Here is a 13,665-nt window from a genome sequence, read left to right on the forward strand (position 1 = left end):
CATTTTCTTTTCAAAACGCCAAAATTCTTATTTTAAGACTGGTGAAAACATTCCTAAACTAAGCAATTCTGATTTTCAAAACAAAACCATTTCTTGTTCAGAGTAGTTATAAACATCAATCACTGCTGTGGGCTGTAAAATCCTCTCAAGCACTAACGCAGAGCACAGAACTTTTTGTTTCTCTTTTAAATCACTCCACGTGTATAACTTTTCAATATAACGTTTCACTTATGTCTCCATGTCCACACGCATGCATGCACAGGTGTTCACACACAGTTGTGCATTTCAGATTGCGCTGTAACACAGAATTTTTCTACTTCCTCTTAAGCTTCAAAGGTCTCCTCATGTTGATATTTCCATGGGTCTATCTTTAGGAATCATTCTTACTTAGTTTGCGAGAGCCTAGGAAACTGGTAAATAGTATTTTATCCTAAATAACTGCCAAAAGGCTCCAAGTTATAGACTACTTTTCATATAGTAAATGCATGAAACTTCATATCATTCTATTTTTACAAGTTTAAATTCCTTTTCCCTAAATTATGCCCTTCAGAACTTCTGCTAGCAAGTCTGTTAGTATGAATCTGTCTGAAATCTGTTAATCTCATGCAGTTTAGCTGGTGATAGAATTCTTTCTTGGTCGATAGCTCTATTTTTCTATTTACTAGACTCATTCTACTACCTTTCTATTATTGCAATTGTGAAGTCTACAGTCAATTTGTTCTTCTTCCTCTGAGTAATTGTTTTCCTCTAGTAGATTTTAGGAGAAGGCAATGGCACCCCACTCCAGTACTCTTGCCTGGAAAATCCCATGGACGAAGGAGCCTGGTAGGCTGCAGTCCATGGGGTCGCTAAGAGTCGGGCACGACTGAGCGACTTTACTTTCACTTTTCACTTTAATGCATTGGAGAAGGAAACGGCAACCCACTCCAGTGTTCTTGCCTGGAGAATCCCAGGGATGGGGGAGCCTGGTGGGCTGCCGTCTATGGGGTCGCACAGAGTCGGACACGACTGAAGCGACTTAGCAGCAGCAGCAGCAGAAGCAGATTTTAAGATTTTTGTCACTGTTGCTGTGTTCACAGCTTGCTATATATACTTTCTGAATCTTACAGACTCATGTCTTAACTGTAGAAAATTCTTAACCATCACCTCTTCTAAATTGCCACTCCCTCATTTTCCCTAAATCTCTTCTGAAACTTCTAATGGACCTTCTCATTCTAGCCTCTATATCTCTTAACTGCCTTGTATGCTTCTGTTATTTGTTAATTTTCTCAGGTCTAAATCCCCATTCACTAATTCCCTCTTTAGCTGTGTCTAATCTATTCAACTTAACCACTGAGTTTTTAAATTTCAATGACTTTTATTTTCATTTTCCCCCAAACCTGCCTGGTTTTAGTGTCTTGTTTCTTATTCACATATTCTATTTCTTTTATACTCATAGTAATTTTAAACATGATTTGACAGTATGTATGTTATTTAATTACCTGTGGTTTTCTGAGGAGTATCTAATTCTGCTCTTTGTTGCTTCAACTAAATTTTGCTGTAATGTGCCCTGTAATTTGAGAGTCTGGACTCACATTCATCAAGGTTTTCGCTGTAGGATTTTTTTTTTTTTTCAGTCTAGATGGAATACATATCATTTCAGAGTATCTTTATGTTTGATTCTGCCAGATGTCCCACAGATATCATTGGCTTGCCACAGTTTTTAACAGTAATACCATGGGTATTATCTGATTACACAGTGAACTCCAAACCTATTCTTGACATTTTTCAGATAAGGAATCTGAGAATATGAGAGTCAATGATCTGTCCAAGATGATGGACTTATCTCTGTGATATATAGATCATACAGATCACACTCCAACTCCATCTCTTTAAACCAAATTTAAAGACTGTTCACTAATCCCCTGATTCTATTTTGGCAATTGTAGCAAATGTAATCTATATAATAACATGCCCCTCTGATGAGTTTTCTCAAGATTCAGTTCACTCTCCTATACCTAGACACCTTCTCCATGCCATCTCACTTTCCACTCTAGCAAGAGACCATCAATTATCTCTACTACAAACTCGAGAATTATTGTGTCTGGAGGCTGGCACAGAGAAAATGGCATTTTCACCCAGAAATTACATAAAAGTTCCAGGAAGGTAACAACCCACTTCATCAGTTATTAAAAGTCTTTCACTGTCATTGGTGCCTTAAATACGTTCTGCTGCTTTCTCCTTTAGTTCTCACAATTCTCTTGGCATCTGATATTTGCCAGGGCCACAGAACTCTGGCTTTATCCTTGACTGTATATCAGCATCCACTTGATTTTTCTTGTTCTTCTTGAAAGATGACATGGTATGATGAAAAAAGTGTATTAATCTAAGAGTCATATGGATCCAATTTCTAGCCTAAGTGCTCTCTATAAAATGAGGAAGATCTTACTGGAATTATTATGAGGATTAAATGAGATCAAGTATTTAATACCAATACAGTTCTTAAGATATAGCAGGTACTTCACTTACAAGTTAATTCATAGCTACAAACTTCAATTTTTCTCTGCAAAAATAAATAAGAACACCTCAGCTCAGTTCAGACCGGTTCAGTCACTCAGTCGTGTCTGATTCTTTGTGACCCCATGGAGTGCAGCAAGCCAGACCTCCCTGTCCATCACCAACTCCCAGAGTTTACCCAAACTCATGTCCATTGAGTCAGTGATGCCATGCGACCATCTCATCCTTTGTCATTCCCTTCTCCTCCCACTCTCAATCTTTCCCAGCATCAGGGTCTTTTTAAATGAGTCAGTTCTTTGCATCAGGTGGCCAAATACTGGAGTTTTAGCTTCAGAATCAGTCCTTCCAATGAATATTCAGGACTGATCTCCTTCAGAATGGACTGGTTGGATCTCCTTGCAGTCCAAGGGATTCTCAAGAGTCTTCTCCAACACCACAGTTCAAAAGCATCAATTCTTTGGCACTCAGCTTTCTTCACAGTCCAACTCTCACATCCATACATGACTACTGGAAAAATCGTAGCCTTGACTAGACAGACATTTGTTGGCATAGTAATATCTCTGCTTTTTAATATGCGGTCTAGGCTGGTCATAACTTTTCTCCCAAGGAGTAAGTGTCTTTTAATTTCATTGCTGCAGTCACCATCTACAGTGATTTTGGAGCCCCCCCCCCCCCCAAATAAAGTCTCTTACTATTTCCACTGTTTCCCCATCTATTTGCTATGAAGTGATGGAACTGGATGCTATGATCTTAGTTTTCTGAATGTTGAGCTTTAAGCCAACTTTTTCACTCTCCACTTTCACTTTCATCAAGAGGCTCCTTAGTTCTTCTTCACTTTCTGCCATAAGAGTGGTGTCATCTGCATATCTGAGGTTATTGATATTTCTCCCAGCAATCTTTTTGAGTCTAGCTTGTGCTTCATCCAGCCCAGTGTTTCTCATGATGTACTCTGCATATAAGTTAAATAAGCAGGGTGACAAAATACAGCCTTGACATACTCCTTTCCCAATCTGGAACCAGTCTGTTGTTCCATGTCCAGTTCTAACTGTTGCTTCCTGACTTGCATACAGCATTCTCAGGAGGCAGGTCAGGTGGTCTGGTATTCCTATCTCTTGAAGAATTTTCTACAGTTTGTTGTGATCCATAGAGTCAAAGGCTTTGGCATAGTCAATAAAGCAGTAGATGTTTTTCTGGAATGCTCTTGCTTTTTTGATGATCCACAGATGTTGGCAATTTGATCTCTGGTTCCTCTGCCTTTTCTAAAACCAGTTTGAACATCTGTAAGTTCACGGTTCACGTACTGTTGAAACCGAGAGAATTTTGAGCATTACTTTACTAGCTTACTTTACTCACCTTAATTTTGAGGTGAGTGCAATTGTGCGCAGTTTGAGCATTCTTTGGCATTGCCTTTCTTTGGGATTGGAAAACTGACCTTTTCCAGTCCTGTGGCCACTGCTGAGTTTGCCAAATGTGCTGGCATATTGTGTGCAGCACTTTCACAGCATCATCTTTCAGGATTTGAAAGAGCTCTGCTGGAATTCCATCACCTCCACTAGCTTTGTTTGTAGTGATGCTTCCTAAGGCCCACTTGACTTCACATTCCAGGATGTCTGGCTCTAGGTGAGTGATCACATCATCATGATTATCTGGGTCGTGAAGACCTGTTTTGTATAGTTCTTCTGTGTATTCTTGTCACCTCTTCTTAATATCTTCTGCTTCTGTTAGGCCCATACCATTTCTGTCCTTTATTGTTCCCATCTTTGCATGAAATGTTCCCTTGGTATCTCTCATTTTCTTGAAGTGATCACTAGTCTTATGCCATTTTTGTGAGGATCAAGTCAGTTTATGAAGGGAGTTGTTGTTTTTCAGTCTCTAAGTAATGTCTGACTCTGCCACCCCTGGACTGCAGCATGTGAGGCTTCCCTGTCTTTCATTATCTCGCAGAGTTAGTCATTAAAACAGAGACTGACTTCTGATGCAGACTATACCCCAAGGGTGGAGAAGGCAATGGCACCCCACTCCAGTACTCTTGCCTGGAAAATCCCATGGATGGAGGAGCCTGGTGGGCTGCAGTCCATGGAGTCGCTGAGAGTTGGACATGACTCAGTGACTTCACTTTCACTTTTCACTTTCATGCATTGGAGAAGGAAATGGCAACCCATTCTAGTGTTCTTGCCTGGAGAATCCCAGGGACGGTGGAGCCTGGTGGGCTGCCGTCTATGGGATCGCATAGAGTCAGACACGACTGAAGCGACTTAGCAGCAGCAGCAGCATACCCCAAGGGAGGGTGCAGAAGTGGAAAAACCATGAGCTTTGGCATAAGACACTGGCATCCTAGCTCCACCAATTACTTAAATGCATTATTTTGAACAAATTACTTAACTGCTCTGATCTCAGTTTTTTTCCTTCACTACATGGAAAGTATAATATTGACTTTTTCCAGCATTGCTATGATTGCTCTATATATAAAATGTTCAACACTATGCCTAGCACAAGGTTCAATAAATGACAGATACTGTCATCAACAACAATCTTGGCTTTTACTTCCAGTCTACTGGCCATACCTAGCTGTAATATAATCTAAATTATAATCTAAAAATTGCATATCCTCTTCTGCCTGAAATATCTGTAAGTGGTTTAGGTCAGGACAAGGTTGGTTTGGTCATAATAAATAAGCTTGGAAGGAAAAAAATGGTTATAGAATGCATTCCAGTTTACTCCCATTGTAACTAGAGGAACCAAGTAAGAGTTCAGAAATTGCTCAGCACACACTACATTAATTAGTGAGAAACAATTCAAAATACAGTTACACTAACAATGGAACAACATCCTTGAAAACAAAAGACATCATACACATATTCCAAAATAAGCCAAACACAAAAATATAAACCTTCAAAAGCCTATAGTAATTATTTTTTTACCAACTCACAGAAGTGTACAGAAAACCTAGTTAAAAGTTAAGTCATGTTGTCATCTTTAACTTGGTCAAAGTAAAGTCTTTGAACTCACCTAAATTCCAAGAGCATTATCTTTCTGATAGCAAACCTAAAAATATAAAAGTCAATAGTAAATATATTTAAATAGAGAATATAACATTTCTGAGTTACTAATACAGATGTATTGTGGAATCTTGTTTTAATACTGACTCATATATCAGAATAATTTTATCCAATAAAACACTGAAGAAAGCAAATTTTGCTTTTATTTATTTTTATTTTGTTCAGTTTATTTATTTTTAAAAACTATCTAAGAAGAATTATATCCTATTCATATAACAAACACAATTAGCACCATGACATACAAGGATATAATACACAAACTAATAAGCTGAATAGATTTAATCAAAACACAAGTGCTCATCAATATTCATAATATTGGATCACCAATATTATTGGATCACCATTGCCAAGCTAGTCTGTCTCAATTTCTTAAGTACTAATCTTCTTTCATTTAATAATAATCAAATGGAAACATTCTGCTGAAGTCATGCCTGCCTTCCTATATAAGGGACACAGATTTATATTACAGACATGTCATGTAGTCTTGATATTAAGTCTAAAATATTAGAAAATTGTAGAGACAGTATCAGATATTTCTGTATATTCTTTAAGAAACAGAAGTGTTTGTTTTATACAGATAAATGATCCTGTAGTTAGGGTATCTCTGCAGAGGTAGGTTCAAATGTCCACTAATTTAGCTTTATCATTTTGTATATTAGAAATAAAGAAGCCAGACCAGAACCATGCCACTGGATATAAGCTTCCAGCTTTGTAAATTAAACTTGCTGAGACAGGTAAAGAGCTTAACTAATGCTATATATATATATAAAAATATAAAAATAGGTCTAGAGACTAGACATGCCGGAAAATCTTTAAAGGATGAAAAGTTACAAGTAATAATGACAAATATTACTTATACAAAGTTTGTTAAAAGGCTGACAAGGACTTGACATGAACTTCTGAGCTATCTACTCCAGATTGATTATTACACAGATTAAAAGATCAAATAATATCTGTGAACAAAGGAAGCCAGCCACAAAAGACTACATATTATGTGGTTCCATTTTTTTTAAAGCTTAAAACCAAGCAAAATTAAACTACAGTATTCATGTTTGCATACTTACATATTTAAATGGTAAAGCAAAGGGCTATACAAGGGTTTCTAGGATGCTGACAATGTTGGTGGTGTTTTTTTTTTTTTTAACCTTGGTGGTGGTAAAATTCAGAAGGCTATACATTTCTGTACATTTTATGCAGTATCTGTTAATTTCATTGTAAAGAGGATTAAACATTTTTAATGAAAAGAAATCTAAACACTGGCAAAAGTAAACAGCTCTATAAGTTATCCTTGTTTCTTCAGTATAAAAATCACTTGGATGGATTCATAATTGGATTAACAATTAAATCACAGTGTATGGGTTAAGAGAGTCCTAAAGAGCAAATGGACCCTGTCCTATTTAAGAACAGAGTATTGGATAAGAACCAGAGAGCAAAGATTTAATAACTGGAGCAGCCTCTTTATCTACCTATGGTAAAATATATTGGGGTAGTTACTTAACTTCTCTGCACCTCAGTTTTCTCATCCATAAAAGGAAGATAATACTTAACGTGTCAGCTCACATGTGATACACCTTAAGGGAGGACTGCCTGGTCATTCAATCTAAAGTAGCAGTCTTTGTTGCTGTACCCTAATCCCACTTTAATTTATAGCACTCATGACCTGCTGATGCTACATCTGCATATGTTATCTGTCCAGGTAAGAATTAGAACATAAGCTCCATGAGTTAACACGAGACTTTATCTGCCATGTTCACTGATGTACCCTTAGCACTAGAATGGTGGCTGGTGCTCAAAGTAGGCTCAACCAAGTTCTCTATTCGTAACTCTACACCTAGATATCTAACTGCTTATTCTATGTCTATAAGGCTCTTTAGTAGCTAGAATTCAACATTCCTATACCCAATCCCACCACCAACAACAGCCAAAGTCAGGAATGGCACCTACTCACCTAACTACCTTGGCCAAAAACTTTGCGGAGTCATCCCCGATTCCTCCCTTCCCACACTCATCACATCCAGCCACCAACCATCTCTTCATTTCCCTCTCTCTCAAACTGGTAACTCCTCTGTATCTCAACTTCCCATGCTAACCCATGCCATTATTGTCCTTAACCAGACTACAACAATATCCACCTAGCTAACTACCTGCCTCTTGCCCCCTCCAACAGGGAGCATTTTTAAAATACCACCATCAGGCTTCGCTGGTTTCCTACTGCTCTTAGAATTTAAAGCAAACAAACCATAAGATGGTCTTTGGTCCTGTTAGGACCAAAGGCTCTAGAATCAATCAGGCTCAAGAATCAATCATTAAAACAAAACAACTAACCTCTTATTTTGACACTGTGTTTATGTTTAGCAAAATTCACCTCCTCATTTCATGGAACACATGAAAAAATAAAATCTGCCATTTTATAAGCTCTATGACATTCATAAAACATGAATGTTTCCATTTCATACTAAAACAGTTAATTACCTTTTAAAATACTGGGCATATATGTCTATAGGTGCAAATATGGAAAAAGTCCAAGACGCAGTTTTAAAAAAAATCACAGGGGTAGGGAACTGGAAAAGATGTATATATAAATAAAGACACTGAGGGTTAAGGGTCAGGGAAGAAGATTTACTGAAACTTACCCCCTTCTGGGTATTGTTCAAAATAATTTTTTATTACATACATAGCTTGTACAACATACTTATTTCATTGTTTGGTATTTAGTTATCATGCATGTTTACTTTTCCAATTTTTAAATAATCTTTTAAAAAGATTTATCAGAAAATGGTAAGAAAATTGGTATTAATTGAACTGAAATCCTAAAATCTCTACGTTTAGTCTTCCTCACATTCCTTCAAAAAGAAAATAAACCCTAAAGAACTTAATCGCTCTAATCTGAGTCAAAAATTACAAGGCAAAGAAATATCTTATGACTCTTCAGCAGCTAGATGTAATTTTTCTAGCTACCATCTCCCTGATGATCAAATCAAGAAAGAAAAGAAAGTTCCAAGTTTATAACTACATTTAGTTTAGAAGCTCAGATGAGATCTAAGTTAGAAACATCTAATCCCTATGTATAAAAATTAAACTCATTCCTACCTTGATTTGACAATTTCTTTCTCATATATATCTTCAATCACCTGTTGTTAAAAATATAAAAATGTTTAATATCTCAAATAATTTTTTTCAGACTCTGAGAGTTTTCAGTTACTGAGATTACATAACACAAGTTGTTTAGGAAAGCTCTCAAATATTACTTCTAGTGAAATAATACTTCAGAGATATTTTTTATAATCCCATTATATTCCTCAAAATGTAAAATAGCAAGAAAGCAAAGTAGTAGAAAAAATAAATATGTCTGCATAAAAATAATTATAGAAATAATTATTAAAATGACATATTTATTTCATTTCTAGGGAAAACAAAAATTCACAAGAGCAGGATAATTTTTAAAACATAGTTTTAACAAGGAATACTAAATGGTAGCAGGCTTCATCTAAGAGTTTTAACAATGTGTTTTCAAAAATCAGAAAGCAAACTGAAAGCACAAGGGAATAACAGAAACAAACACCATTCTGTTTTCCAAATGCATGATAAAACCTCTGATTTCTATTTACTTGGGTTGGGGGGGGTAAGATGGTATAATCCCTAAGAATTCAGGTTCTGGAGTTGGAAGCCTGATTCAAACCAGCCACCTTCACTGCTGATGGCTACAACCTCTGCAAGTGCCTGACTGCTCTAAGGCTGTTTCCCAGTATACAAAAAGGATCTAATTATACTATTAACTACCCCATGGGTTTGCTAAAAGATAACACACATAAAGAATTCAGCCTCCCCCCAAAAAAAATAGAATTCAGCCCAGGTCCTTGCATATGGTGAGGCTTTAATAGTTAACAGTAGCTAAAGTAATAGTAGTGCTAGTGATAAGTAGGTTAAAAAAGAAGTTAAAATTATAAAATGCTTTAACATGGTATAATATAATTTTATGGTAACTATGATATCTTTTAATTGCTCAGAGTATATCTGTCAAATAAATGTTTGTGGATGGAAAAGGCAGGAAGATAATGAGGCAAGCAAATCTTGAATTTATATGAAATTTCTGTTTTTTTCTGCTTTCTATTAAAATCTAAATTATTAAAAAATAATAAAATGAAGGGTATAATCTTCTTTAAATACCAAGTTAAAATAAATTTTTTCTATACAGGCATACACAGGTTCATCTAGAATTATCTCTAGTATTAACTAAAATGATCTAAATATAAATTTAATCTCTAAAAATCTTGATCTAATTAGGTTCAACTCAATCTAGTAGTGTCATCAAGATAATTTTGTTATCAATGAAAAATGACTCTAGGAACCCCCAGACCCAACATATACAAATAACATAAAGTAAGATAAAGCAACCTGGCCAATAATTAAGAGTAACTAATGTATGTCAAGTTTAATATCTTCCTAATGAACAAAATGGGATTGCTGGCAAAACAAATATATTTATAGATAAAACATTTAAGCTCAAATAATAAGAAATTTGGGGTTCAGTTTTACTAAGAGTGCCTAAAGTATCACAATTCAATTTATAATGGCAAAGCTTTATATCAGTCTTTACTACACATTAAGTGGCATGCAATATGTCAGCTCTATTTCATGTAAGGACCTCTTTTTAAGAACCTATTTCAGTAAGAATTAATCCTACATTTAGGCTTTTTTTCTTTTCAATTATTCTAAACTGTGTCACATGAATCCTAAGGCCATTCTCTAACTGAATATGACTGGCCCCACGCCTCTGATCCTCTACACTAAACAAGTCACCCCTCTTCTACCATTATTACAGATCTTTATTGAAGTTCATCAACCAGAAAACAATAGATTCTATCCTAGGTGAACTGTCAAAAAACCTGTAGGAAAACTGCTGTATATTTACAAAGATATTCATTACATGGTCATCTAATAATGATAAATCAAAAGCAATCTAAGAATCTATGAACAGGAAAATCCACACACACTTTTTAAAAGCTTAAAGGAAACAGAACAAATGATAGAGGTTATCACTGAGAAATGATCGTTTATTCTCATATGTGTAGCCTCTGTATTTTTCAAATTTTCTCTTATGAGTAATCACTAGTTTAGAAAACCATTCATTTTAACTTTAAAAAAGGTGAAAAGCTTTTGGTGAGTCAGCTCTTGAAAAAGAGATACAAAGAGCATACTTATTCAAAAAGGATGCTGCAAATCAAAAATACTTACCTTTATATCAAAGGGTGACTTTTTCTTGATATGGGGTGCCCAATATTTACATGCTAACTGCAAAAGTAAACAGTATAAATAGTAAGTCATATATTCATATGGCTGTAGAGCTAAAAGACCAAGATCAGTCAGTAACAAGCACTTCTGGCACAGGGCCACGTTAGATAGAGTCATTTACCTACTAAGGGGACTACATGGGCTTGTAGACCAGTTAGCATCTTTGGCCACAATCCAATGAATGTCAGTAATGCCCTGCATGGCAACCTGCTACTGTGATTTTAAAAACAAAACAAGACATACTTTCCTAGTTACCCCTAGGGGAAAGTTAATAACCACAGTCAAACATCTTCAGCATAGAGCTAAGGAAACACAGGTTTAGAAAAATTAAACGAGCTGCCCACGATAAAATGTTCACAAGTGAGCCAGTACTAAACACCAGATTCGAAGTCCTCAGGAATGCTGATCTGCAAAACAATAAATCGTTACGTGATTAGCACACACTCAGGAGGACTTCTTTGGTGGCACAACGGTAAAGAATCTACCTGCCAATGCAGAAGTCAGTCAGTTTAGTCGCTCAGTCATGTCTAATTCTTTGGGAACCCATGGACTGCAGCACACCAGGCCTCCCTGTCCATCACCAACTCCCGGAGCTTGCTCAAACCCATGTCCATCAAGTCAGTGATGCCATCCAACCATCTCATCCTCTGTCGTCCTTTCTCCTCCTGCCTTCAATCTTTCCCAGCATCAGGGTCTTTTCTAATAAGTCAGTTCCTGAATCAGGTGGCCAAAGGCTCCAATGCAGGAGACTAGGTTTCAATTCTTTCATCAGAAAAATCCCCTGGAGAAGGAAATGGTAACCCACTCCAGTATTCTTGCCTGGGAAATCCCATGGGTAGAGAGCCTGGCGGGCTCAGTCTATAGGGTCACAAAAGAGTCAGACATGACTTAAGAGACTAAACAACAATAACAGTAGTCTATTAAGTGGATAGCATTATGTCTCAAAAGAAACAATGTACATACTTTAAGAAAACTTTAATGCTAAAAATGCTTATCATTAAAGAAGTGAGATCACAGAATTCAGATATCTGGTCTTCTTTATAATTAAATTCCAACCTCGACACATCATTCACTCAATAATCATTAGAAAGCACCTTCTCTGGTCAGGTGCACCGGGTGCTCAGAAATAATAGAGGAGGAAGGGCAGGGAAATGGTACTGTCCCTACGTACTCTCTGTCCCCACCTCTGCCATCCTTCCTTCCACGAGTTCACGCTCCTGGCTCCTTTACATACACATCATAAGGCATCTGCACTTGCGTCTCCCCATACTGTTTGCCTGCTCTTCCCCAACTGGCTCCTTTTCTGGCATTCAGGTCTTAGGTCAAAGTCACCTCAGAGAGGATTTTCCTGACTGCTTTTATACACTCCGCCTGCTCTGTCACAGTGCCGTTTCATTTTCCCGATAGCAGTGATCACTGTCTGAAACTACGCTGTTCATTTACTGACTCATCTCTAAACTGTAAGCTCCCTGAGGGGAGGAAACTGATACTTTCTCCCAAAAATTCCAAGTATATGTGAAAAGAGGGTTCTAATCTAGTCTGGAGCTATGACAAACCTAAAGGGAAGTCGCTCGGTCGAGTCTGACTCTTTGCAACCTCATGGACTGTAGCCCACCAGGCTCCTCCATCCATGGGATTATCCAGGCAAGAATACTGGAGTGGGTTGCCATTTCCTTCTCCAGGGGCTCTTCCTGACCCCGGGATTGAACCCAGGTCTCCCACATTGCAGGCAGACACTTTAACCTCTGAGCCACCAGGGAACCCCATGACAAACCTAAACAGCATTTTAAAAAGCAGAGACATCACTTGGCTGACAAAAGTCCGTATAGTCAAAGCTATGGATTTTCCAGCAGTCATGTATAGAAGTGAGAGTTGGACCATAAAGGCGGAAAGCCCAAGAACTGTTGCTTTTGAATTGTGGTCAAGAGAAGACTCTTGAGATCCCTTGGACAGCAAGGAGATCGAACTAGTCAATCCTAAAGGAAATCAATCTTGAATATTCACTGGAAGGACTGATGCTAAAAGCTCCAATAGTCTGGCCACCTGATGCAAAGAGCCGACTCACTGGAAGACTCTAATGCTGGCAAAGACTGAAGGCAAGGGGAGAAGGGGTGACAAGAGGATGAGATGGTTGGATGGCATCAGCGACTCACAAGGGAGACAGTGAAGGACAGGGAAGCCTGGTGTGCTGCAGTTCACGGCGTTGCAAAGAGTTGGACAGAACTTAGCAACTGAACAACCATAACCATCTAGTCTAAGTTATCCACAAAAATCTCTCCAAACTGATGTAGATTGATGACAACAAATTAACCATATAAGAAAAGGGTGGGAGGAGCAGAGAGGATTAGGATTCTAAGTAGAGGAACAATGTTGAAAGGCCAGGAGGTGAAAGATAACACAGCACAATTAAGTGCAGTTGAGTATGGCTAAAACACAATTAGAAAAGGAGAAATAACAGAAAAAACTGGATATAAGCACAGGCTAGATTATAAAACACGTTGGATGATTCCAGTCATTATCCTAAGGGCAATCAGAACTCATTAGAAATTGTAAGAGGATAAGTGAGGTGATCAGATTTGTACTTGGGTAAAATCACTCTGACAACAATTATGAAAAATGAGCTCGAGGAGAGCAAGTGGAAAGACAGGAACACAGGTTAGGATACCTAGGTTCAGGAAGAAAACCATGGAAACCTGGCTTAAGGCACAGAAAGCAGATAGATTTAAGAGACATTTAGAATGTAGCAAAGTGCAGGCTAGGAAAAGAAGGAGGCAAAGTGATTCCTATGCTTCTGCCTTGGCAAATCTGCTGAGCCAGG

The 13,665-nt window shown here is 37.5% G+C and overlaps 1 protein-coding gene across 1 annotated transcript in view; it reads right to left on the reverse strand.

The window, feature by feature from the left end:
* AQR (aquarius intron-binding spliceosomal factor) overlaps positions 1-13,665 on the reverse strand; it is an 81,714-nt gene that overhangs the window by 67,134 nt on the left and 915 nt on the right. Inside the window, exons 2-4 of the mRNA XM_027971654.2 lie at positions 10,791-10,847; positions 8,646-8,686; positions 5,506-5,541 (exon numbers count right to left, since the gene is read on the reverse strand). Of these exons, the coding sequence (XP_027827455.2) occupies positions 5,506-5,541; positions 8,646-8,686; positions 10,791-10,847 (134 nt within the window). The remainder of the gene's footprint in view (positions 1-5,505; positions 5,542-8,645; positions 8,687-10,790; positions 10,848-13,665) is intronic.

The sequence above is a fragment of the Ovis aries genome, chromosome 7, assembly GCF_016772045.2.
Source record: "Ovis aries strain OAR_USU_Benz2616 breed Rambouillet chromosome 7, ARS-UI_Ramb_v3.0, whole genome shotgun sequence".
NCBI classification, from domain to species: domain Eukaryota; kingdom Metazoa; phylum Chordata; class Mammalia; order Artiodactyla; family Bovidae; genus Ovis; species Ovis aries.